We start from the raw sequence: 25,621 nt of genomic DNA on the forward strand, positions 1-25,621 counted from the left end.
GAGGAGGGGAGGAGGAGGAGGAGGAGGAGGAGGAGGAGGAGGAGGAGGAGGAGGAGGAGAGGAGGAAGAGAGGAGGAGGGGCACCCTAGCAGCGCCTTTGCCCCCGGCTCCCCGAGGGCATCCCGGCTACTGCGCGCCTCCGGAGCCCGAGGCGGCGAGCGCGAGACTGGGCAGGTCCTGAGCAAACCGGAGCCACTCCGGCTCCGCCTGCCGCTGCCGGCGCCTTGATCTCATCCGGATCAAGAGCCGAACACGCCCCGCTTCCTTCGGGTCAGCGCTGCATTGCTCTGGCCGGGGTGGGGGGTGGGGGAGGGACGGGGGAAGGGAGCTGGAGGGGGGGGTCAGAATTGCGCAGTGCGGGCGGCCGCGACAAAGGCACTCAGCACGCGCTCAGAGGCGACCTTGGCTTGCTCGATGGGCTCCCGGATGCATCCCGTTTCTCTCAGCTCGTGAACTTGGTATCCTTCCTTTCACAATCATTGTTTTTTTTAAAAAAATAATAATAATATTCCAACTTCTAGAATAGGGAAGGAGATCCCTTGCTTAATTCTAAGTCGAGAAACGCTCTGTGCAAGCTCAGAGACCCGAGGGGGCCCGATCTGGCTCAGACGATGCAAGCCAGTCCCCAATCTCTGCCTTTAGCCACACTTCAACCCAGGTTTACAGACCACAGGGGGTTGGGCTGTGTTCACACAACCAAGCAGCCCTGCATTATCCAAACCAGAGTACTGTGTGAATCCAGCTCTGGGATTTGGATTCGGGTCAGAGTTGCTAAGGATTGAAACAGAGACTTGTTTGAACCCGGTAGGGTCCTGGGGTTTCCCCCCCCACCCCGGTTCCTCTTTAGATGGAGATTGCTATGGAAACCCCCTGCTTTTCACTGGAGGCACAAACAGAGGAAAACAGAGACAAGCCAGTGAGGGGGGGGGAGGGGGTGGTGGAAAAAAGAGGAAAATCTACATCCTCTTTCCTTTACCCCAGCTTGGGAACCGGCCAAGCGAGCGAAGTATAGAAAGCTCTTCAACCAGACATGATTTCGAGTTCTTCAAACCCCGCTTGGCCAGAACTTTTATTCCATTTATTTGTTTAGCGCACGTCAGTGACCGCCCAACTCAGGGCAGCGGGCCAAGAAAGCGTCGTTGAACCCGAATGCACGCAAAAAAGCAAGCTGGGTCACCGGGAAAACAATCCGGGAGCAATCAGAATGGAAAGACTCGCAAATTCACCAGCTGGGCCCCCTCGGCCTGATCCCAAGAGTCTGCACCGCCTTGTTGCCCCAATTTTCTGGCTGAATTCTGTGCTGATTTTGTGGCATTTAGTTAAAAAAAAACATTTAGCCTCCCCCGTACATTTTGCGGCACTGGGTAAATAGACGAGGAGCAATGGAGAGCAAAATTAACTTTACTTTTTATGACAAGTAGTTCAAACATGAGAGTTTGTCCTACTGGAGTAGAGAGCAGAGCAGGAAAGCAAATAAGTTACAAACCATAAAACGATATATATGTAAAGTTTCCGGTTAGTCGAAGTCAACACCTGGTGATTTCATGGGCATGTCTATATAATTTGTTTTTAGCTCGTTTTTTTTTCTTTGCAGGGAAAGAAGATGACAGAACAGCTCCACTATATCCCCCAGTTTGGTAGCACTAGGAAGTATTGCAAAATGACTCAGTTAACAGCGTCACATCTCTCTCCTCCCTGCTTTGTCAGTAGCTGAGTCACGATCGCACTGCAAAGTTTGAACATGGAAAACAAAGGAAAAGAGGATTAACTGGACAAAGCTGAGGGCAGGGAGGGGGGGAAGGGCCCGCCTAGATTCAAAGGGAGTCCAGATTCTAGGAAATAACTTGGCAGCGACATTTTTATATAAGCCTGAAACGCTGAAAACTGCATTTCCTAGCCCAAGGCTACAAGGCACTCACTGGTGGATCTCCATCTACCCATGGGAGATGTTGCAAATAAATTCTTAATATTGTCCCAGAGAGCAAGTTCTTTGCATTTGTTAAAAAGACCACCACACTGTGGATTTTGAAGCAGCAGCAGATGAAGAGCGTTGAAGCCCTTGAATGACGGGTGGGTGTTGGGAGAAGATACAGGGGACCACCGTGAAAATAAACCAACGGATCAAGTCTTCTCACTTGAGACACAAATGGATTAGAGGTGATGTGATAGCATCTTCCAGTATTTGAGGGGCTGCCCCAAGGAAGAGGGGGTCAAGCTATTCTCCAAAGCGCCTGAAGGAAGGAGAAGCAGCAACGGATGGAAACGAATCAAGGAGAGAAGCAACCTAGAACCAAGGAGAAACTTCCTGACAGTGAGAACAATTAACCAGTGGAACGGCTTGCCTCCAGAAGCAGTGAATGCTCCAACACTGGAAGTTTTTAAGAAGAGACTGGACAAGCACTTGTCCTGAATGGTGTAGGTTCTCCTGCTTGAGCAGGGGGTTGGACTAGAAGACCTCCAAGGTCCCATCCAACTCTGTTATTGTTTCTCTTAGGCAGCCGAGGATGTTTTGATTTGGACTTGATGACCTCAAGGCTTCTCCTAACCCTGGGCTTGAATCTCTGGCTGCGTTTGAGCAGACGCTCATCTAAGTTCTGGCACCAGGCTGAAATCCGTAATCCTGGGGTGTTTCTTCCTTGTTCTGATCTTCCAATTATTACACGCTGCAGTACTTCCGATTCAGCATCTGGAAATTGTTGGCTCCTTTTATTCAAGCCAGCCTCTTTCACTGTTGCACATCTGGCAGGGAAAACCTTTAGTTTACCGTATTTCAAGGGAGAGCGAGAGAGCCTGCAAAATGCTGCCACCTTGCTGTGGAGAGGCGACTTCTCCATTGTGGTACGGTTCCCACCAGATTCCTACGCAGCTCCCATCCTGACGACCTCGAGAGTGTCATTGAAGACTCCATGCTGGCTGGGGAACTCTGGGAGTTGGAAGTCCCCAGATTTTAAAAGCTGCCGAGGTTGGGAAGCATGGCTGAGGTGGTCTTCCTCTGCTAGGGGGAAAAGCCGCTAAAACCATCGTCCTGCAAACTGGGGTGGCTCTGCAGACGAACCCCGGGGGCCGTGTGGAATAATTCAGCGTACAACCGAATGAAAAACTTCAGATCTGAAAGAGTCTGCGTGCAAGAAACCAAGCAGCCTCAAGCATGCAGGTGGTCCTCAACTTAAAACCGTTCGTTTAGTGACTGTTTGAAGTTGCAACGGCATTGAAAAAGGTTCCTTAGGACTGTTTTTTCACACGAATGGCATCCCCCTGGTCAGAATTCAGATGCTTGGCAACTGACCCCTATTTAGGACCGTTGCAGTATTCCAGGGATCAGGACCTTTGGCAGCCTTCTGACCAGCAAAGTCCAGGGGAAGCCAGATTCCCTTGACCACCGCGTTACCAACTTAACAACCGCAGATTAAGAACAGAAAATTTGTGTCGTAAGTTGAGGACTCCCTGTAGGCCAAAGAATTCTCCAGTCCTACCAGAGCCTCGTGTTGAAGACATGCTCCAAAGTGTTGCATTTATAAACATTCGGAACTTTATTTAATAAAAAAAAAACATCACAATCATGAACATTGTTACATTTAAGTTTCCATCCTCCTGACTTCCAACACACACATTTACTGGGCATGCTCACAACAAAGCTGCTTTTTTTTTCCTCCTTTAAATGAGTTTTTAGTTAAAACAACCATATTTTTTTAAAAGAAAAAAGAAAAGAAAGAAAAAAGAATAAAGAATAACTCAGCACGCTACCATTTAACTTTTGTTTTAATGTTTCTCCACAAATGGTGAAAAATACTAAGTACAGACAAGGAATCATCATAATGTTGTGGGCCAACATTATAAATATGGAATTATAAATTTAAAACATTTTCTGGTTTAAAAAATAAATCTGGTAGTAAATGCAGTCCAGCAGGAAAAAAAAAAAGGAGAGTCGCTGGCCGCTAATAGGGCCGGTCTCTGCGGTCCTGACGGTGCTCCCCCCTGGGGAAAAAAGTAAGGAGTCAGAACAGAGCTAAGCTCTCCAAATTCCCACCTTCTCCGCCATCCCAAATTCCCACACCTACTTGTCCATCTTCCCTGGTCCTCCACGTCTGCTGCCTCGGCCTCCTAGCTGCTCCATAAGAGGTCCAGGGGGGCCCCCAGGGCCTCCTCGCCGGCCCCCTCCGAAGCCGCCTCGATCCATGCCACGGCCTCCTCGGAATCCACCTCTGTCTCCGCCACGGCCGCCACGAAACATCCCTCCGGGGCCGCCACGGTCCATGAGCCCTCCTCGGCCTCCTCTCATGCCGCTGGGGCCACCCCTGCCGCGGTCGCCACCTAAGGCAGGAAGACAGCAGGGCTCCGTCAAGGCGGGGCCACCCGTCTCGGGCACCAACGGTGGGCGGGCGGGCGGGCTTCACCCGGGTCAAGCTACTCAGGAAATCATAAAATGGCGGGTGCATTTTAAATCACCCGAGAGTCCCCCGCTTCCCCCCCCAAAAAAACCAGGATCCGTCCACTCCTCTCGTCAACGTGACAGTGGCGGGTGTGGACAGAGCAGCAAGCAAACTCCCAAACGCCCCGTTTCTCTGCTGTTCTCACGCTTTCAGGATATCCAGAGAGAGAAAGGGCCAAGCTGAATTTGGGCGCAGCCGCCCTTAAAAGCTACATCAAGAGGTCGGCTTCCAGCGAGTACATAAAAACCGGAGGGCTTGTAGCGGTGGGATTTGCGCTAAGAGATTCCAAATTAGGAAATCAGGTTTTCCTAACGGGTCTTGAAATTTAAAAGAGTGGGGTTTCCCCCCCCCAAAAAAAACTAAGCAACTTTAAAGATATGTGGACCACAGCGGCTGGGGAATTCTAGGAGCTGGAAGTCTACACATCTCCAAGTTCCCCAGTTTGAAAAGCACTGCTCTGGAATCAGGCTGATTTTTTGTTTTCGAAAGAGGCACAAGATGACAAAACAAAAAGAGAAGTAAGCAAGACATCCGCTGACGCGGTAGAGATCCCTGCTTCCAGGGCAAGGAGACAGCTTGTTCCGCTCGTCTAGGGACAAAGGAAGCACCCCGGGGCAGGCATCTTCCATCAGATGCAGACTTTTTGGGGATGGGGGGGGCTGTGGCGAGGGCCACAACCGAGGAGGGTACGTTATATGCAGGCTGAGGCAGGGATCGCCCATCTCTGGGACTGGGCAGGTGAAAGGAGCAGCACGGAGCACCAAAAGACTCTTTTGCCATCACCACCACGCTATTCAAGAGAATCCGCCACGTGCCCAGCTCCGTATCTCATATTTAAGGCATCGGTTAGTTGAGATAAACCAACCCCCGGTTTATCCTCCGGGTGCTGCTGGCCCTTTTAAGCCCAACATTTCAAGAGAGTTTGGAGGCAAGTTGAGGCCGAGTTGGCTAGCTCAAGTAGGGAGCAACTAAGGTGGGGGAAAAGAACAAAATAGGTGACTCGGTCAAGACAGACTGTGCCCAGCACCCAACCGGCTTGCTTTCTCCAGTGAGAAAAACTGGAGCCAGGCCGACCGTTCAGGCAAGGTTGGCTAGAAAGCAAAAACAGGGCAACCAATAGTGTCACTCTGGTTTTTTTTTAAAAAATCCTTTTAATTCCTTCAGCCCCAACCAGTCCTTTCCAAAGCAGCTTGCCAATACAGGAAACCACGATGGGAGGAGCTGCCTAGAAAAGGCCACAAGGTCACTACAAAAATGGTCCCATCCCACCAGCAAGGCCGAGCTGTACGACCTATTTAGGCCATAGTCGTTCAGTGAATCACTGCGATGGAGAAGCGTGTGGTCACTAAGCAAATCCAGCTTCCCTTGGTGACTCTGTCCACTGGGAGCCTACTGGGAAGGTCCCATCATGCAGAGGCCCCCCAACCTTTGGGGCACCAGGGACCAGTTCTGCGGAGAGAAGGGGGGTTTTTTGCAGATGGGAAGGGGTGCGGGTTTAGCGTGCTGCCTGCATCCCGCAGATGGGGCTTCGCTTGTTTGCGCGGACCGGTTTCTGGCATGCCGCGGACCGGCGGTTGGAGACCCCTGCCAACATGGTAATCTTAGGAGCCCAGGCCGAAGCTGCAAACCATGGTTAACATCGATTCCGGTTGCCCCAGGGCCCCAACGTTAATTCACGGGACTGCAGGAACGCTACAATACGGTGGTTAAGTGGGAGGCTGTATTTGCCTGGCTGAGGAATTCTGGGAGTTGAAGTCCACCAGTCTTAAACGTCGCCCAGGTTGGAGACCCCCTGCTCCGAGGGCTCTGAAGTCGTCAGCAGCCACACAGAGAAGTTGCTTGCGTCGACACATGGCACAGGAGATGGGAAGATACTGAGGCTCTTCCAGAACTTTCCTTACCCCGGGCCCCCTGGAACCTGGCGTAGCGCTCGCGGAAGAACCCCTACCCCTACCCCCACCCCCGCCAATGACAAGAGTAGCTTCCTCTCTACCTGGGCTCCTGTCCCGAGCATGCGCCCGTGGGTCGTGCTGCTAATTACCAACAGCGTCTCCTGTTCTACTCTGCGTGGGACCAGCTCCTCATTTACTGCTCCAGAAGCGTATGTGCAAACGAAGGAAAAAGATACCACCTGTACAGTACCCTTACCACTATTTGTCCCGTATATGAGCCCTCTAAGTGGCAGCGGTTTTCCAAGCAAGAATCCAGGACCTTGTGAATATCACATAAGCAGAGATCAGTGTCACATATTCCGACTCCCACCCCAGCTCGCGGAGAGTCGGGACGTACCTGGTGGTGGGAAGGGCGGTGGCAGAAAGCCTTCAGGCTTTGGAGCCTTGCACTGGTTGCACTCCGTTCTCCAAGCGAAGTTCTGGTTCCCACAGCCCCTGGAAAGGAGGACCAGGGTTCCATTGAGAGGAGAACACTTGTTGGGGGGAGGCCCGGCCTGACCCAGACAGCCAAAGCCCCCCCCACACTCTCGGGCAAGGGCAAAAGAGCAGCGCCCCTCGTCCTGCGGGAGGACCGCTGCGCAGAGCGTCACCTCTGCTTTTCTGGGGAAGCAGGAGCAGCAGCTAGGAACGTGTGCAGAGAAGAACGACAACTGGCCCTTGAATTACCACAACAGAGCCCAACATTTCTGTTGCTAAGTGAGACAATTGTTAAGGGAATTCTGCCTGACTACAGCTATTAAATTAGCAACCCGGTTGTTAAGTGAATCCGGCTTCCCCACTGACTTCGCTTGGCTGAGGGTCGCAAAAGGGGATCACAGAGAGACTGGGACACGGCAATGGCCATACATAGGAACCAGTCGCCAAGCGCCTGATTTTGATCCGGTGACCACGGGGACGCTGCAATGGGGGCTAAGGGTGCAAATCAGTCCCAAGTCACTTTTTTCAGTGCCGTCGTAACTTCGGTCACTAAACGGACTGTTGTTAAGTCGAGGAACACCTGTACGTTCTGCCCAAGGTGGGCCGACGCACTGAAAAGCTGGGCGGCAAACATGCCATGCAGGGACGTGATGGTCTTTGGGAGGGAAGAAGAGCCATCAGAGGACTTACGGGTTGGGGCACTGCCAATCTCCAGCTCGGTGCTGAACATTTCCTCCACCCGAAGGGTTTCCTCGGGATCCTCGGGGCCCTCGCGGGGCAAAGCCACCGCCCCGGTCACCACCTCGGCTGCCCATACGTCCCATTGGACCGCCAGGGCCACCTGGCCCTCCTGGGCCTGAAAGACAACAGCTGGTGAGTCCAAGGACAGACAGACAGACAGACAGACACACACACACGTGGCGGCTCACATGCCCTAGGCCCCAAGGTTACCTCCACGGAGAGGGGGGGGCATGCCACGAGGCTCCCGTGGCAGAATGCCTCCTCGCATGCTGTTCAGAGGCAGCTTCTTCCGGCTCATGCAGACCTTGAGTTTGCTGCCTTGAAAGTCCTTCCCTGAAAAGAACCAGAAACGGTCTTGGGTCATCCAAGCCTCAACGCCGCATCCGGGGACGGCTGGCAAGGAGACCTGAGCTATTCAAATTTACGGGAGGGCCTTCAGGGCTGTCGTGCGAGGAGGAGGAGGAGGAATTGGGAGCAGGGGCCGGACTCCATTCCCCAACACAGTATTTCTCAACCTCAGCTGTGTCAACTTCCAAGGCTGGCTGGGGAATTCTGGGAGTGGAAGGGCACACGGCTGGAAGCTGCTGAGGTTGGGAAACGCTGCCCCAGCAGCCTAACTGGTGGGAAGGAAGGAGCCACCCGCCAGCCGAAGCTGCAATGTTCATGCCAGGCTCGTCTGAAGAGCATCAGCAAGCTGTCTGAAGGGGGGAAAAGGTGTAAAATGTCTGAACTGGCAAGAGCGGTCCCGTGTCTTCCTCAACGGGGATGGCCGAAAGTGACATGGAAAGGAGGGGTCCCCTCCACTCAGCTGACCCAGGGAAGAAGTTTCCAATCCTTCCCCAAGCTGGAAGAAACCACTAAACTCAACAGAGAGGGACAGGCAGCTTTCAACACACTGCATTCTTTTAGCCATTTCAGAGGCTTCGGCAGACCTCTGCATGTTTCTCTCTCTCTGTTGAGGCAAAACATCCCTTTTGTGCAAGATTGAATTACTCACTCCTCTGACGGCACGTCTGCAGAAATCGACGCATAAGCCAAGCTCGCTGACTGTGGGCACCTTAAGCCGAAGGCCCGCAAACTCTCGACTAAACCCTTAGTAGTGACCTGCGTGTTGCCACTAACTCACCATCCAGCCATTCTACGGCTGCTTTGGCAGTGGGCGGATCGTCATAGCACACAGTCGCATCTCCTTTTGGCTTCCCAGTCTCTTTGTCAAGGTAGATAGTTATCATGGGTTGTCCAGTTCTTTTATTCATCTGGGGAACAAAAAAAAAAGGGGGGGGGGAGAGAACATTTTTTAGAGTGCTGAAAATTTTAAGTTGCAAATTAAGGCAATTGAACGTAAGGTGCGTGCAGAAGACCTTAATTTGAAAGACACCGAGCTCGACAACTTGCATAGCCATCTAGCACCCCAATTCGGTCTTTAAGCAAAAGGTCCAGAAACAAGACATTTATTGGAGCCAAATCTGTTTTTCATTCCTACACACACACATACATACACACACACACAATTTATTGGAGCCAAATCTGTTTTTCATTCCTATACACACACAAACACACACACACACACACACACACACCTCATGGCACTGGGTTTCAACATATTTAATAGAAAGCGATCCCGGCTCAAGTAAATAACTTGGGGAAATGGAGAACTACATGAAGCCAGGGTTTCCCCCATCAATGCCTCCAAATTACTAGTGGCACCAAACCTCTTAGGGATCCCGTTGATATTCACCTTAACAATGCCACACTGTTTGAAGAAGTCAGTCAACTCCTCTAGAGTCACATTGTCGGTCAGGCCCTGCACGTACACAGAACTGTTATCGAGCTCATCATCCAGGTCTAGAGGTGGGCCTGCAAACACAAATCACGCGTCACCCCAAAACAGCCACGTCATCATGTAACTCAATGTTACTTCCTGCTTTTCCAAGGACCTTTTTCCTGTGCAACCTGCACATCAACCTGGGTTGCTGTGTTCAAGTAGCCACTCTCGATTTATATCAGCCAGAGAGGCTTACACAAGGAGACCCTCGGAACGACAAATCGTTAAGTTAGCAAGGCTGCTTAATCCTAACTTCAGCCAGCAGAGGGTAAGGCAGGTGCGAGAACAGAGCGAGTAAACGTACAAAGACGTAAAAAGAGCTGGAATTTTGTGCAGGCTCTCTTAAAAGAGACCTAAGCGCTTTCCATCAAAACAGCAGGGGCAGGAACAGGCTGATCCACCCATTCTGGGCTTGGAGAAGAGTTTTCCCCTCGTTTCTCAAAATGCTGCCTTCTCCTTTCAGCAAAGGACAAACGGATGCAGACGGGAGAGGTGGCTGCTTTGCTGAAGGGTAACCAACGATAGGGGAACTTCAGGTATTTTAAGCGGGGACTTCAAAAGTTACCTAAATCGAGATCTGGCACTTCATCCATGTGTCCTGTCGTCCGGGAGGGGGGAGAAAGAAATCACAGAAGCCATTGTTTAGTGCATGCCTTGTGAGCTCGGCCACCAACAAAACACACAACTACCTATTTACAACCGCGATTAGATGGCATGGGTTAAAAAAAACTCAAATTGACCGCACCGCAAAAATTTTTTGCAATGCAACAACCCTTAAATGCTCGTGCGGCTTGCCGTTTCTAGCGGCCTGCTAAACCATCACCTGATATTTACACACGTGGTTCGAGGGGGGCTTTCATGGGTCAATCAGTCTTGCCAAAGTTTACCAAGGTTGCTTATTAAACGCCGAAGCCTCTGAAAAGGGATTCCTTCCCCAATTAGTTTCTCTCAACACCGCATCACCCTTGGTCTTTTTTTTTTACCCTTTTGTTCTGTACCCGTAGGTTAAAACCTTCTAGACCCAAAGGCATTGCCGGCAGTACCCATTAAAAGTTTCTGTTGCATAGGGCATTTTAACCGTTTATGAAACTAACAAATATTAAGTTATTTATTTTATTTTTATTTTTTTAAATTTTTCTGGCTGCATTTTTTTTAAAACACGATCCCATTGTAATGCTCAAAAACTTACCACCAGGCTTACTGAAGCCACCTCGCTCTCCAGCGCTGCTGGGGGGATAAACGAAGAAATGAAGGCCTTCCCTTTAAAAAAGCCAGTACCGCTTGGAGCCACTGGGGCTCACTGGGAGGAGGGCACTGGCTAACATATCCAAACATTGCATCTGTCTGTCTGTCTGTCTGTCATCTCGTCACTAGGCCTTTCTTCAGGGCAGCTTGTTCAAATCTCCTTTACACACGTAACACCTTTGTTTGCCTGGGGCTGGACACCACACTTGGGCAGCGGGACTGTTCCACGGCTAATGACATTAACCATGCAATACTTCGCTACCGGAAGCGGAAGTGATGGAATTTTTTTTCCCCATTTTTTTTAAAAATATATATATTTATATACAGGTACACTGGGGATAGTCCTCTCATCAACTCCCTCCTTGTTTTGCGACTGTAAAGTTGCATCCTCAGCCTCTTTTGCAAGAGGGAGCATAAGCCAAGTTCCTGGATGGAAAACCTTTTTTTAACATTAACAGTTCAAAAACGAAAATGAAAATAAATAAATAAATAAATAAAAAGACAGCAAACCTAGAATACAATTCAGATGACAAGTCATTAAACCATACATTCAGGTCTCTACTCGATTTAACAGTCTCTGTGAAAGGAGGTCTTACATAATACACCGTATTCCAAGGTCTAAAGGATGCAACTTTGCGTATCACAACTCCACGAAGATCAGCATCTGTGTCTTTAACACAGGGGAGAATCATGAAATACAATTTGTGGGCAAATAGAGCCTCATTTGTAAAATGGGGTGGTGTTTTTTTTTAAAAAAGTACAAGAATGTGAATTTAAAAAAAGAGGGAGAAGAACTAACCGTTAGCAAGTATTGCATCATTAACCCATAAAAAATTTAATAAACACAATTTCAAGCTGATGCATGCAGCTTTTCTTTGTTCCCAAAGTATATACCATATATGTAATCCTTCCCTTTTTAACAGATGTTTACACTTTTAATTTTACACAATTCTAAAGTTATCACACCTCCCCTCTAGTTTCATTACCAAACATGAAATACTATATGCAGTTACCAAATTTACAAAAGGTTTCCATTTATACAATGTACACATTTGGTTTAAAAATATTCTATGTATGTATATATATATATATATATATATATTTATTTTTCCTCTCCATATGGACACCGTGTCTAGTCCCACTTTTCATTATGCTGCCGGCTGAGTACTGAGTACGGGTACTTTTTAAGTACTGAAGTGTATACAAGTCTCTCACTTTGTAACCTGTAGCATATAAATGCGACAAAGCATGTTAAAAAGTTTCCATGTTTAACAGCCAGTGAAAATATAAAAAATATTGAGGCAGTGAAAAAGGGCATCACGTTAAGAACATCGGGCTGCTTACCTGCGGGATAGATATTGAAAGGCATCACCACACCACGGGGGACCCCCGCACCTGAACTCTCGGCTGACACCACCGAGCCAGCTTCGAGATGGGATTTTTCCACTGCCAATAGCAAGGGCAACCCCCCCCCCCACTTTTCCAATTTCCATACAGGGACAGGGGCATCTGTATGAATCGGATTGGGATGCCCCGTGTCCGAAAAGGCTAGAGACAGACGAGTTTGAGATTTGAAAGAAAGGGGAAGGGGAGGAGAAAGAGATGTGGTGATGGCCATTTCAAGTGTCTACGTCTATTTTAAACACATCTATAGGAACACCTAATAAATGAAAACTTTTACACATAAATCTAGGGAGCCCTTTTTCCCTCCCCCCCCATTCAAGCCAATTTCTTCAGCAGTTTAAGGGTCATTAACTGAACTGGTTTGGCAGTCATAAAAGCAAGTGAAGGGCTACAATAAAGATTTCAGACTGCGGGGATTCATTGGTGTGTCAGCTATGCAGAGGGTCTCTTGGCTTTATGCACGTCATCAGACCTAAACGGAGCTCAAAAGATGCCCTTGCATCAGGAGTGATGACGGCTGGAACCCTCTTCTTTCCCCCCCCCCAGTCCCTTCTCCAATTGGTTTGCCCAGCGGACCCTCTGCGTAGCATGGCGTACGTGGGTAGAACACACACACACACAGCAGCCCCTTCGCTTACCAAGTCCCTCCATCGACCACCCTTTTTACCTGAAATCAATCGATCGCGGGCGACAAGAACGGATGGGAACAAACTCCCCAAAATCAGATGCCGCCATGGCTGAAACCGGCCGAACTGATTTAGGGATATCTGAACGCTCCTTTGGGGAGCTCTCAAGTCTGGCTTCTTTGTGACTTGCTTGTTTAAGGGCACTGTGTTTTCAAAACCTGCACGCGGGCCATGGCCACCCCAGAGCTGTGGGGCTTGAGGAAGTAGTAGCTGACACCTCCACGCAGCTCTGCCACTAGCTCAAGGAGCTACTGCCGAGAGCAAACACAGCGAGAACGAGAAAAGGCTTTGCCAGAAGCCGTGGGCACCTCGGTGTATATACCTGGAAACAGCACAAACCAGCAAGGAGCAAAGGCATCATGTGCAAGAGCTCTCGGAAGGGGTGTGTGTGTGTGTGTTCCGCCCAGAGACTGTTCAACCCACAGAGGATGGCCCCTCTGTTCAGTGTGGAAGGCAGCTGAAAGCTTCGTTAATTTGGACACCCAAATCCCTCTCGTGGCCTGGCCTCCCATCGCTGCAGGGAAAATGCATCCTGCGCCTATCCCCCTTAACGAGATTGTTCCATGGATTAATTAGCCATAGAGCCTCTTGCTATTAATAAACATATCCTCCATGGAAGAAAGGAAGAAAAAAAAAGGCCATTTGCTCTGACATCTTTCAGCCCTTCTCGCTGCTGCACACCACCCTACAGGAGGGCAAAAATCAAATTAAAGGAGAGGAAGGAAGAAAAAGGTTTACTCTTACCCCATTCCGCCGCGGCCTCCTCCTCCTCCCCGCCCACCTCTGCTCACGCCTCCACGATCAAATCCCCCTCTTCCCCTGCCCCTGTTTTCAGGGCTGCTTAAGCTCCGGCTTTCTCCTGGCCCAGAAAAGCCTCCAGAGTCCTGGCCATACACACCCATGCTGCTGGGATGGTCTTGACGGAAGGAACCTGGAGGAACAAGTCACACACACAGCGTTAGGGAGGTGGGCTCTCTGGACGGCCCCCACAAGCCACCCGGACGGCCCCGAGGGCTTCACCGGCCTTCAACAGTCCCATTAAATAACCTAGCTTTTTGTGTTCCTCTTATCAATGATTTGAAACCAGCCTAAAAAACCCCCCAAACCCCTGAAACGCTGGATTTAAAAGGCAAGCAGAGGTTTGAAATTGGATCCGACAGGAAAACAGATCTCTTGAATGAACCCCAACCGAAACGGCAGGGGTAGCCCTTGACTTACAGCCATTGGCTTCACGGTTTAACTCGTTCAGTTTTTACAACGGCAACTGGAAAAAAGTGACCCCCGGTGGCCATTTTTCACACTTAACGACCATTTCAGCACCCCCTTGGTCAAAATTTGGAGGCCTGCATTTCTGATGGTCACGGCATCCCGGGGCTCACGCGATTCCCCCCCCTTTGCCACCTTCTGACAGGCAAAGCCAATAGGGAAGCCAGATTCACTTAACAACTGCAGTGATTCACTTAACAACCGTGGCAAGAAAGGCTGTAAAAATGGGGCAAAGGCTCCCTTAGCAACTCTCTTGCTTAGCTGCGGAAATTCTGGACCGAATTGTGGCCGCGAAGCAAAGAGAACTTTTATATCAGAAATGGGGACCTGGGACTGGGAGGGCGAGGGGGGAGGAAGAGGGGAGGGGGTTACTTACTTGGTTGCCCATAGCTGCTGCTCTGCTGGCTGTACTGGCTTGGTGCCTGGCTGTAGGATCCAGTGGGAGGTGGGTAGCTGGTGGGGGGCTGCTGCCCATAGCTTTGTTGCCCATAGCTACTCTGCTGCCCATAGCCACTTTGCTGCCCATAGCTGCTCTGCTGGGAGTAAGTGCTCTGATCATAACTACTCGGTTGAGAAGAAGAGTAGCTGAAAAGACATGCCAAAGCACAGGGAAGCAGCTACTGGTTAAAAAAAGAGAAGTTTTTAAAGGGTCCTACACAACTGGTCTCGCCCAAACTGCCAGCCGCTCTCCATAAACCGACATATTTTTTTTTTTAAAAAAAAGAAGTCTGGGCTTGAGGCATTTTCATATTTAAAGGACGTATGTTATTAGCAGTTCGCCATCAAGGATATGAAATATTCAAACGATCCCAATCATTGGTCACCCTTACGACCTGTAAGATTACTCTTTAAAAAAAAATCTATCCTTGCTGAAGATTTGATTTTTCTCTAACCAGACCGACATGGTCCACCAGTTAAATTTTCACAAGATTGGAAGTTTAAAAGCCAGGGGTGGAATGAAGTAATTATTATTATTATGGTTCATCACACAAGACAGCCTGAATTTGGCATTTTTATCCACCTATCACGTTATTCTTAATTTGTGTTCCGTCTTTTATTGTTTTTACAAATAACTCAAATGGTAGTGAACATATCCCACACATTTGCCTACTTCTATTTTCCCTTCAACCGCCACCACCACATGAAGTGGATTAGACTAAGAGAGTGTGAGTGGCCCAAAGTCACCCAGCTGGTTTTCACGGCTAAGGTGGGATTTGAACTCGCGGTTTCCTGGTATCTAGTCTGGTGCCTGACCTACTACAGAATATGGTTCTATCTCCTGAACATTGAATAGATAGCCTTAGTATAATTTGCCCTAATAAAGTGCAATGCAACTGACGGCAGGAGGAAGGGACTAGACTCAAGAGTCTAAAAAAAGCAGCAGAAATGGCTAAGATTTCTGCTTATCTGAAGGATCATTCACAAGAAAGATACATTTCGGTCTGGAGAAGATGGATAGATTATATTCAGAATAAATATGGGACCAAAAAGTTCCATTTAGCTTATGAGTAAAATTTAGATTGTTATTATTATTAATAGTTTATTATAGCAGAATTTTTATTAGTTTTAATTATATGGTATTGTTATTATTTGTAGTATTAGTATTGTTTAATAACTTGGATATTAATTTGTTTATGTTTTTATTATTATTATGTTCACTTTTATTTTGTTTAAAGGGGAGTTAAAGCGCATTATGAACTTGGTTATTTATATAGTTGGTTAATGTTAGATTATGATTATATTTGTAACCCTGTATTCACCTTTGGGAAGTGGGGGAGGGAGGGGTTTTTTTTGGGTGGGTTGGTTTGGGGGATTATATTGTAATTTTTACAAAACCTTTTAATAAAAAAAAGAGCCTAAAAGGAACCACTTCTTTATGTTCCACTGTGTTTATTGTTGGGTTTCGAACTAGCCTGCTATACAAACACAGTATTATGGGTCTTTATTCCGGAAATCACTCTCCAAGACATGATCTGGGATGCCAAGGTATTTAAATTGTGTGTCGCCAAAGGCCCAAGATGGTTTAAGCTTTAGAAGGGCCACCAGCTTCGTTGCTTCTTGTAAAAAGGTCATCCAATCCTAGCACCTTTCATCCAGCAGAAACCAAACACGGAAAGACAAGAGAGGGGACACCCTAAGAGTTTGTGAATGCTCACCTGGTTGGCGGATAGGATGGAGGTGCAGTCACTGGCTGCATTGGGTAACTTCCAGGAACCTGGTAACTGTAGTTACTCTGACCATATCCTAGGCTTGGTTGACTGTAGCCTGTGGAAGTAGACTGAGCTTGGCTGGTTTCTGAAGGTTTGGTGCCATCCTGGGGCCTAAATGGGAAATTAAGAAACAAAAGCGTATTTTATACCAAAGCCTCCTCCTCGCTTTTCAGGTGAAGAACGAGCTACTGCACGAACATCATGCAACAAGCTGTAAAAAAAAAAAAAGCACTTTCCTCTTACAGAACGCAGTTGTAAAAATACACGACTTCTTCAGTTTCAAACCTAACCTTTTAATACCTGTGCTGCTTTAGACGCAAAACGTCACTTCTGGACAATAACCATCAAGATGGCTACAGGTAGCCTTTGACGTACGAGCACAGCTTTGCCCCATTTTACAACCTTCCTTGCCACGGTTGTTAAGTGAATCTGGCTTTCCCACTGACTTCGCTTGCCAGAAGGTCGCAAAGGGTGCTTAGGTGACCCTGAGACATAAAATATGAGTCAGCGGCCAAGCATCTGAATTTTGATCACGTGACCATAGTGGGGGGGGGGTTCGCCACAAAAATGGCCATAAATCCCCCTTTTTCAGTGCTGTCGAACGGTCGCTAAATGAACTCTTAAGTCAAGGACTACCTGTACTCACTCTTTCTTTCTCTGTGTTGGAGGGAGGCACACATATACATAGAATGAAGGCTACTGCTAAGCTTGTAAGCCGCCCTGAGTCTTCGGAGAAGGGCGGGATATAAATGGAATAAAAATAAAAATAAATAAACCTGCAGCTATATTAATAATTGTCCAAGACAACAATCTGTACCAATCACCAAGGTAAACTATTTTTTTAAAAAAATCCAGACTACAGGTATCTCTCCACAACACAAGAGTGAGTTATAGATATGAGCTGCTTCACGTACGCATTCTTGGAGATGGGGCCAGAGAAGACTGGAGAACAGGAAGGAAATGATTCTGGGGTGCATTTGCAAACCAAGGGAAAAAGCAGAACCAATGCACGAGACAACTTTATTTAAAACCCAACCAAAATCCCTACGTTACCTCGCAGGTGTGGTGCTCGTTGGCTGCTGTCCATAGGTAGGATAGGCAGGCTGGGTGCCGTAGGCAGATGGGGCAGCGTAAGAAGCCTGCGTGGTGGTGACGGTGGCAGTCGTGGTGTCATACGCAGCAGTGCCGTACCCTTGGACGGGCTGGCTGTAAGCCTGAGGGGCAGCTGGGGTAGCATAACCTGCCAAGGAAGCAAAGCAAGTAAAACCGGGATGCTTCTCACCATCTGTCAAGTTGCACAGGTAGTCCTCGACTTATGACCGTCATTGCCCCCCAAAATTTATGTTGCTAAGCGAGACATCTGTTAAGGAACCTTTGCCCCCTTTTACTGCCACAGTTGTTAAGTGAGTCACTGCAGTTGTTAAGTTAGTAAACCTGGCTTCCTCACTGACTTTGCTTGTCAGAAGGTCGCAGAAGGGGGATCGCCTGACCCCGGGGACACTGCGGCCATTGTAAATAAGCCAGTTGCCAAGCGGCTGAATATCGATCACCTGACCATGGGGATGCTGCAACGGTCATAAGGGTGAAAAAACGGTCAGAAGTCACTTTTTTCAGTGCATTGGTAACTTTGAACCGTCACTAAACAAAAGCACCGAGGACGTTACCTAGTTTGGGTAAGGAAACATCTGCAAAAAAAACAAAACACCAAGCTCAGACAGCACCTCAAGGAGCCCTCAAACCAACGGTTGTAAGCGAAGGACTACCTGTACAAACATACGTGTTATGGCACCTGAAATAACTTTAATCCGAGATCAAGGAAGCCTTAAAAGACCAGAGGACTCTCTAATCAGGATTGACTACTGTTGAGGATTCGGGGAGCTGAAAACCATGCAGCTGGAGGGTAACCAGGTTGGGGAAGGCCAGCCAATATGTAAATGTTAAGTCACGTGACCACAGGGATGCTTCAACGGTCGTAAGTGTGAAAACGATCCTAAGTCACTTTTCCCCCCTGCCGTTGTAGCTTTGAATGGCCACGAAGTGAACTGTTGTAAGTCGAGGACTACCTGTACTCATTTTTCAATTGAAAATGTTCTTCCCCAATCTATCTATCTTTCTTTTTTTTTGGCTGTATTAGATCTCTGAACAAGCTTTCTTCAAATTCATGAAAAGGGTAACCCCCCCCCTTTAAATACCAAGCCCTCCTCCCCAGCACCAAAGATGCGCAACTTGAGAAAATCTTCACAAGTAGCACAGCGCTGGCTGGGTGCAAAAGTTTTTTTCCCAAAGTGTGTTCCACCCCCCACCCAACCCCAATTTCAGTTAAATTTTTCCGCTAGCATAAATACAGTCCGCCAGACTTTCCCAGATATCTCCACCCTTTTCCCTGCATGGACTGACATGAAAACATAAGCAATGCAGACCAGATGGGGAAGCTTCTGCCCAAGATTTAAAGGTGCAGGCCATCACATCACAGGATGGCATCAAGATACTGCCAGAATCCAGCCATTTCCAATTTATAATGCAAAAATGCTGCAACAGTGGCAAAGGTTTTACATGCCCCCCTCCCTTCGGGCCTTCAGGAAAGGCCTTGCAACCTGGCTGTGCCTGTTGGCCTGGGACCCTGAAGGTACCGCAACCGCTGCGCCACTGCGCATCTGTGGCTCTTCAGTTCGTTGTGATTTATTTTTATAATTGTTTTTATGCCCACATGTTTATGTTGCTTTATTATACTGCAGAACGTTTTATTATACAGTAAGCCACCCAGCTGCCTCAAACTGCAGGATGGGTGGCAAATAAATTTAATAGAGTACCCTGAAATTATGAAACCTTGTGATCGAGAACCAATTAAAGCTAATCAAGGAGAGAAGCAACCTAGAATTAAGGAGAAATTTCCTAACAGGGAGGACAATTAATCAGGGGAACAATTTGCCTCCAGAAGTGCGTAGGTGCTCCAACACTGGAGCTTTTTAAAAAGAGTCTGGACAGCCACTTGTCTGGGATGGGATAGGGCAGGGGTTCCCAACCCCACCCCCCCACCCCCCGGTCTGTGGACTGGCACCAGCATGCCACGCAAACAAGCGAAACCCCATCCGCGAGATGCAGGCAGCAAGTGGAAACACCTCTCTCCAAGGAAACAGATTCCTGGTGCCCAGGTTTGGGAGCCACTGGTATAGGGTGTCCTGCTTGAGTAGGGGGCTGGACCAGAAGACCTCCAAGGTCCCTTCCAACTCTTGCTGTTCTGAAGTGCTTCTATTGTAGATTGCATAGTGGAAGCCCTCTTCCTCTTTAAAAGCCCTAACCTATTACCCAGCAACACAGGTTTCCAACACGGGAGAAGGGGGGGGGGAACCATGCTACTTAGAAATGTAGTAGAAGTGTTTTCCAGTGTTTTTGCATGCACTGAAAATTCAACTGATTTCTGCCCGGCCTTCAAAGGCAATCTCCTTACGATATCAAAATGAAGCATTCAGATCCTGATTCTTTAACCGTGCAAAAGTATTCTACCGGACATTTACAAAACACGGAAGGATTACCTCTGGAAGAACAACCAATCAAATGAAACATGCAGGGATGAGAGGTGTTAACAATTGAAATATGCCTCATTATGTTGCTCACCCTTTAGTAAACTAGGAAAAGCAGGGTTAACCCAAATGGTCTTTTCCCATAGCTGAGGTTTGTTTTATTTATTTTTTAATCAGCAGCCAGAAAGAACTAATTAGCGGCCCTTTTTGTAGAAACGTGGCATTTCTAAGCGGAGTTAACATAAAACTCCTAAAGAGTGAACACCATACATTTAGACAAGATGGACAGCATTTCCCATGCAAAATTGAGCAGGGTATTCAAACCTGTACTGGTCCCTTCTACTGTGGAAAGCACGAGACAAAAAGTAGAGGGCATTTCATCAGAACAAACAAGCACGCTTTAAACTAAGTTCCTCAAAACAATAGAAAAGTCTAACATCACAGAACACCCAGGAATGTTAATTCACGAGTGGCCTTTTTTTTTTGACTCGTCTTCAGAAGCATTTCAATTATGTGAAAACTAGCACCCTCAATCTTCCTTGATGGCCAATTAATCCACGATATCGTTCTCTCCCCCATCCCAAATAAATACAGGTAGTCCTCGACACACGGCCAGAATTGAGCCCCAAATTTTTGTCGCTGAGACATCTGTTAAGTAAAAAAAAAACCCATTTCACGACCCTCCTTGCCGCATTTGTTGAGCGGAACCCCTTGCAGTTGTTAAAGTTAGTAACACGGTTAACTGGATTCGGGCTTCCCCATTGACTTTGCTTCTCACAAAAGGAGACCACACGTCGCCGGGGATATTGCACCCGTCGTAAATACGAGTCACTTGCCAAGCGTCTGAATTTTGATCACGAGACCATGGGGATGGTTCAATGGTCGTTAAAAAGGGTGAAAAACGGTCACAAGACACTTTTTTCCAGTGCCGCTCTGATTTAGAGCGGTCACTAAACGAACTGCTGCTAAGTCAAGGACTACCTGTACTAGAGTGACTGAAGAAAGGTGTGCTCACCGGTTGGAGGCTGCCCGTAAGAACTGGCATATGCAGTTTGCCCATAATTAGCTGTGGTCTGAGCCTGGGTATAGCTGGCATCAGTGGGCTGTCCATACGTGCCATAGCTTTGCTGTCCGTAGGCCTGCTAGCAAGAAGAAATGTTTTAAAACGGGGCCCTGCAAGAACAGAGGTCAGAATCCCAAGTTTGGCTGTCGTTCTACGTGCAGGCGTGTCAGAGGTTACATCCTCCCGTTTCCTACTTTGAAATGTCCTCAAAGTCAGGCAGACGAAGGGAATAATCTTCCCAAGATTACAAAACCCACGAGGACCAAGAGAAAAAGGGATAGAGGTATGGTTGTCCGGAGGAAGAAGCATTCTGGGCTTTCCCCATTAGCCCAATTCACTCTGTTTTGCCAGGAGAATGTTACAGAGGGAAAAATCAATGACGGTACATTAGCAGACAGTTCCAATGAATAATAAAGTACATTTCATCTAACCCAGAACTAACCCTTTAGCGAAATGAAGTTACCTTCAGCTAAGTCCTCTGTTGTTAATTTTTCTCTACCCTAAAGCTCCCCAAATTTTCTGTCATTTTCTCTCGACTCTGCAGCACAATGTCTATGGAGATTCTTAATCACCCAGGTCACGGTTGTCCCAGAGGTGCTTTTTTGCAAAAGGCAACTGGACTTTCTTGGGGGGGTTCCCCTTCTTTTGAAAACATTTTGATTTCTCATCCAAACTTGAACTGAAGGAGCTTCTTGGATGAGAAGGAAAAAAATTTTTTTTGGGGGGGGGGGAAAGTCCAGTGACCTTTTGCAAAAAGCACTTTTGCGATGTCTGTGGCAAATTGTGTGGGGTTTTTTAAAAAAAAAAATACTTAAGTACTATGCAAAAACATTTATCTTGCTAATAAATAGGAATTAAGAGTCAAGCCTGTATAAAATACTTTGGGGGTTTTTTTCTAACACGATCCGCAGAGTTTGATGAAGAATATTCCCAGTATGTATGGGAAGGCAGCTTCAAAATATATGCCTTACTCTACAAAGTACACAGCACTGTCTATTCAGAGGTAAGTAATCCCCTATTCCTGCCAGGGTTTCAAAGAGGCCAAATGGTAAATGTGGGAGAGAGATTAAATTGCTACTTCCTATGTTACCACTGTTAGTTGCTTTTCAGGGATATTTCAGTTAATTTTAGCATTAAGTTATCTATTCTATATTCCATGCATGATAAAACCTACTTTCAACAAGAGAGAATCTGGGCAGCTTAGGATAGAAATGTGGTGTCCTTGGTGTCCTGACTTTGTTATCTGCTTGCAGACGTTTCGTTACCCAGCTAGGCAACATCATCGGCCGAGTTGGGTAATGAAACATCTGCAAGCAAACAACCAAACGCAGAGAGCATCAAGGACTACACAAAACCTTGTTTAAAAAGAACACTTCGGTCAGGGGAGAAGCGGCTTTCACAGAAAAAACTTGCCAACATTTTTCATGGGCATTTGGCATTTTCCTTCTTAAGACTGCCGATACAAAGAGGCATTTTTGTGAATGGAGACGAGCTAGGCTCCTTCTAATTTAATAGCTCCCTGCTTGCCTTTTTAATCTAGCAAAATATGTAAAAGCTTCAAATTGGTCACAGTTTATATATTCTTATCACAGTGGCTGAATTTTACCTGGGTAGTCTGCGCATATCCTTGAGCGGGCTGAGCTGCATATGCTGTGTAGCTGTGAAAAGAAGACAAGATATTGGAAGGTTTATAAAAAAAACATGGTTTAAAAAGGAGTAAAACGCATTGCTTCCGATGTAAAGCAAAAAGCAAAGCTCTTAATGCCAGCTCTGCAACATCAAATAATATTTCAGAATGAGAACATTTTAGAACCCTAATCCAAATTTTCTTTATGCAACATTACTACATTGGTTCACATGGTGTGGTAGGATGGAGGGTTTGTTGTCACTGTGTGTTGGGGGGGAGAGAGCACAGGGGGGGAAGGCTCAGCTAACCTCAATGTACACATGTTGCACTTTGACAATAAAGGTTTATTTATTTTTATTTATTATTTACTATAAATAGAAAAACTCACCCCTGCTGGGCAGCTGCTTGACTGTAGGTGCTATAATCTGCAGACGGTAAGAAGACAAAAATCAAGGGGGGAAAATTACTATAAAATCAACTCAAATCTAAAATCTGGTCTTTGCCTTTCAGAGTAGATGCGTTAAGAACTCCTGAGAAGAGCGAGCTTGTGTTAATATTCAGCAGAAGATGGACCAATTAAAAGAATCACCATTATGGAAGCAATATGCAAGCAGCATTTTTTATATGGTGCAATCAGAGTGTAATTTTCGTTTTTATGTGAAGTTTCATTTTACAACTTTTGGTGCTCGTTTTCCTAAAAAAGGTTTTCATTTAAAACATTTTATGTACAAGCACAGACATCAAATTAAGTTCAATCAACTTTGCCTTATTAATATTTAGATAAAACAATCACTGCCAAAAATTGGTTTTTTTCTTTTTCCTTTTCCCCTTTGGGATTTCTTCACGACTTTCTTCACGACTTTGCAGCTAACAACAACAGTTTCTTCTTAGACCTCTAAACCTGGAGGGAACTACCTAATGATTCCGGAATGCCACATTTAAGTGTGCCAGATAGCCAAAAAAAAAAAAAAAAACCCAAATCTCTACACCAGAGGTCCCCAACTTTTTGGGCACCAGGGACCACTTCCGTGGAGAGAGGTTTTTCCGCCAACCGGAAGGTGCTTGGTTTCGTGTGCTGCCTGCATCTCGTGGATGGGGCTTTGCTTGTTTGTGCGGCCTGGTTGTTGGCATGCCGTGGCCTGGTACTGGTCCACGGACTATTGACTACTTTTCATTTTCCATAAGGAGCATTACTGTATTTTAGACAGTTTAACAGCATTCAAAATGGAATCTAAAGAATTAAAAGCTGCTTTTTTTGCAATACCGTACTAAAATATACATGTGTATATATGTTGTACGCAGGTAACCCTCACAAAAGCATCTTATAATTCTTTTAAAGTCTCAGTGAGGAAAGAAACTAAACAAATCTCACCCCCTAAATCTCCAACTGGAATTAACAGACCTTTCTAAGCCTGCTCACTAACAGAGGGCAGTGGCTTATTTCCAAATGTACTATTGATCTTGGCTTTCTAAATTGCAGAGTTGTGATTGGATTATGTTCTATACACACATATTTGAACTGCCTTTTTTTGTGCCCACAGGACAAATTTCAAAAGCCATTATCAGCTGCAGCAAGGGTAAACTACAGTAAGCAAGTTCCCACACCTTGTAACTTAGCAAATTATACCCTTTAACTTTTATAAACTAGATGTAACTTCAGGAGATGTAAATTGCTACCACTGGTTGCTTGGAAAAAGGCATTGCTAAGAATATTTTAAGAACAATCTATTTCCTTGGTTAAAAAACGAAGTTTCCTTTTAACACATCTGCTTCCCTTAGACAAACGCTTTACAAATTTGGTTGGCTGTCTTGTATTTAGAATGATCCATCTATATTGCTCATTTTCTTGCAAACCGTGTTCAATAATGCAGAAATGCAGAATGGAAAACATCAGTCAGCTCTGGCATAAAATGAAAGCAGTAAAATCAAAATCCAATCCTCTTAATTACTCCAACTTTTAAAACGCGCAGATTTCAACTCCCATGCTGTCTAGGGAATTCTGGGAGTTGAACTCCGCCCAGGTTAAAATGGCTGAGTTTGAGAAACACAGAAACAGGACAGAATAACAACTTTATTGTCACTTTATATGTACGCTGATCAGCATACGTACATCAAAATGACCTGCCTCCAGAAGTGGTGAATGCTCCAACACTGAAAGTTTTTAAGAAGAGACCGGGCAGCCATTTGTCTGAAATGGTATAGGGTTTCCTGCCTTAGCAGGGGGTTGGACTAGATGACCTCCAAGGTCCCTTCCAAATTATTATTATTATTATTATTATTATTATTATTATTATTATTATTATTATTATTATTATTTGGTCGCCTACAGCTCTCAAAGGGTCACCGCCTCCAAATATTTATTGCCATGCCTAAACATGGCAATAAACAAACAATGCATATACACCCACGTGCACGCTCGTATCGGTAAGGAACGAGAGCATAAAGGCAAAGGAAGCAGAAGCCCTTTTTACAGGGGAGGAAAGCAAGAGTTAAAAAGTATAATCAGAGGCAGAGCTAAAAGAACACAACGAGGAGGGAAGCATTAAAAAACGGGAAGGAAAGAAGGAAGGGCGCCCAGGTGAAAGCGAGCAAGAGATTTTAAATCCACAAAGTGGCGCCCAAAAGGGGGAAATGAAGTCACCCGGTGGAGTAAATAGAAGTGTAAGCGGGAGGGGGGGGAGGATCGCGCTGCTGTTCCACCCTCCGCCTCTCCTCCCCCCGCGCGCCGCCGCTCCATCGAGCAAGTAGGCCCGGCGGCGGCGGCGGCGGCGGCGGCGGCTCGCTTGCGCATGCGCGCTCCGTAACCAGGCCCCGCGCCTGCGCGCTTCGCCGGCGGCCCGTCCGCCCCTCCCCCGCCTCGGCCCCCTCAACGGTCGCCCCGTCCGACCTTCTTCCCCGGTCCGCCCTCCACCCGCGCTCGGGAGCGGCGGGGGTTTCTCCAGAAGGAGGAGGCGACGCCGCGACTTCTCTTCGCCGCCCGCTTCTTACCGGCGCCCTCACGGCCTTTTTTTTTGTTTTTTGGGCCTTCTCCCCCACCTCCCCTCCCGGCTAGGCCCCGGACGATTCGCCTCACCCGTCGACGCCATCGCTTCGCTCGCTCGCTCGCTCGCGCTCCCCTTCCGCTGTCTCGGCCGCCGCTTAGTTGTCCCGCTTCGGCGTCGTCAGCGTCGTCCCTCCGCCTCCTCCTCCCTCCTCGCTAACGTCCTCCCGGTCTTTCTGCAGCCCGCGACTGCG

The 25,621-nt window shown here is 47.2% G+C and overlaps 1 protein-coding gene across 11 annotated transcripts; it reads right to left on the reverse strand.

Annotated features, from left to right (window-relative positions):
• Positions 1-3,741: 3,741 nt before the first annotated feature.
• Positions 3,742-25,608, reverse strand: EWSR1 (EWS RNA binding protein 1). Of its 11 annotated transcripts, none has more exons than XM_081338766.1 (19): positions 25,461-25,608; positions 22,776-22,812; positions 22,367-22,418; positions 20,713-20,836; positions 20,022-20,039; positions 17,230-17,416; positions 16,123-16,287; positions 14,343-14,551; positions 13,445-13,631; positions 10,555-10,592; positions 9,931-9,963; positions 9,279-9,397; positions 8,667-8,796; positions 7,751-7,873; positions 7,490-7,655; positions 6,720-6,817; positions 6,579-6,641; positions 4,059-4,311; positions 3,742-3,975 (listed from the first exon to the last, which is right to left on the reverse strand). In XM_081338766.1, exons 1-19 carry the CDS (start codon positions 25,471-25,473, stop codon positions 3,936-3,938), a joined length of 2,055 nt encoding a protein of 684 aa, XP_081194892.1. In that variant the 5' UTR covers positions 25,474-25,608; the 3' UTR covers positions 3,742-3,935. The 11 variants fall into 11 exon arrangements, with proteins under 11 accessions (XP_081194892.1, XP_081194893.1, XP_081194889.1 ...); XM_081338767.1 differs by having other exon boundaries at positions 10,555-10,589; positions 20,713-20,839; XM_081338763.1 differs by having other exon boundaries at positions 20,713-20,839.
• Positions 25,609-25,621: the final 13 nt, after the last annotated feature.

This window comes from Vipera berus (genome assembly GCF_964194415.1).
Source record: "Vipera berus genome assembly, chromosome: 14".
Classification (NCBI taxonomy): domain Eukaryota; kingdom Metazoa; phylum Chordata; class Lepidosauria; order Squamata; family Viperidae; genus Vipera; species Vipera berus.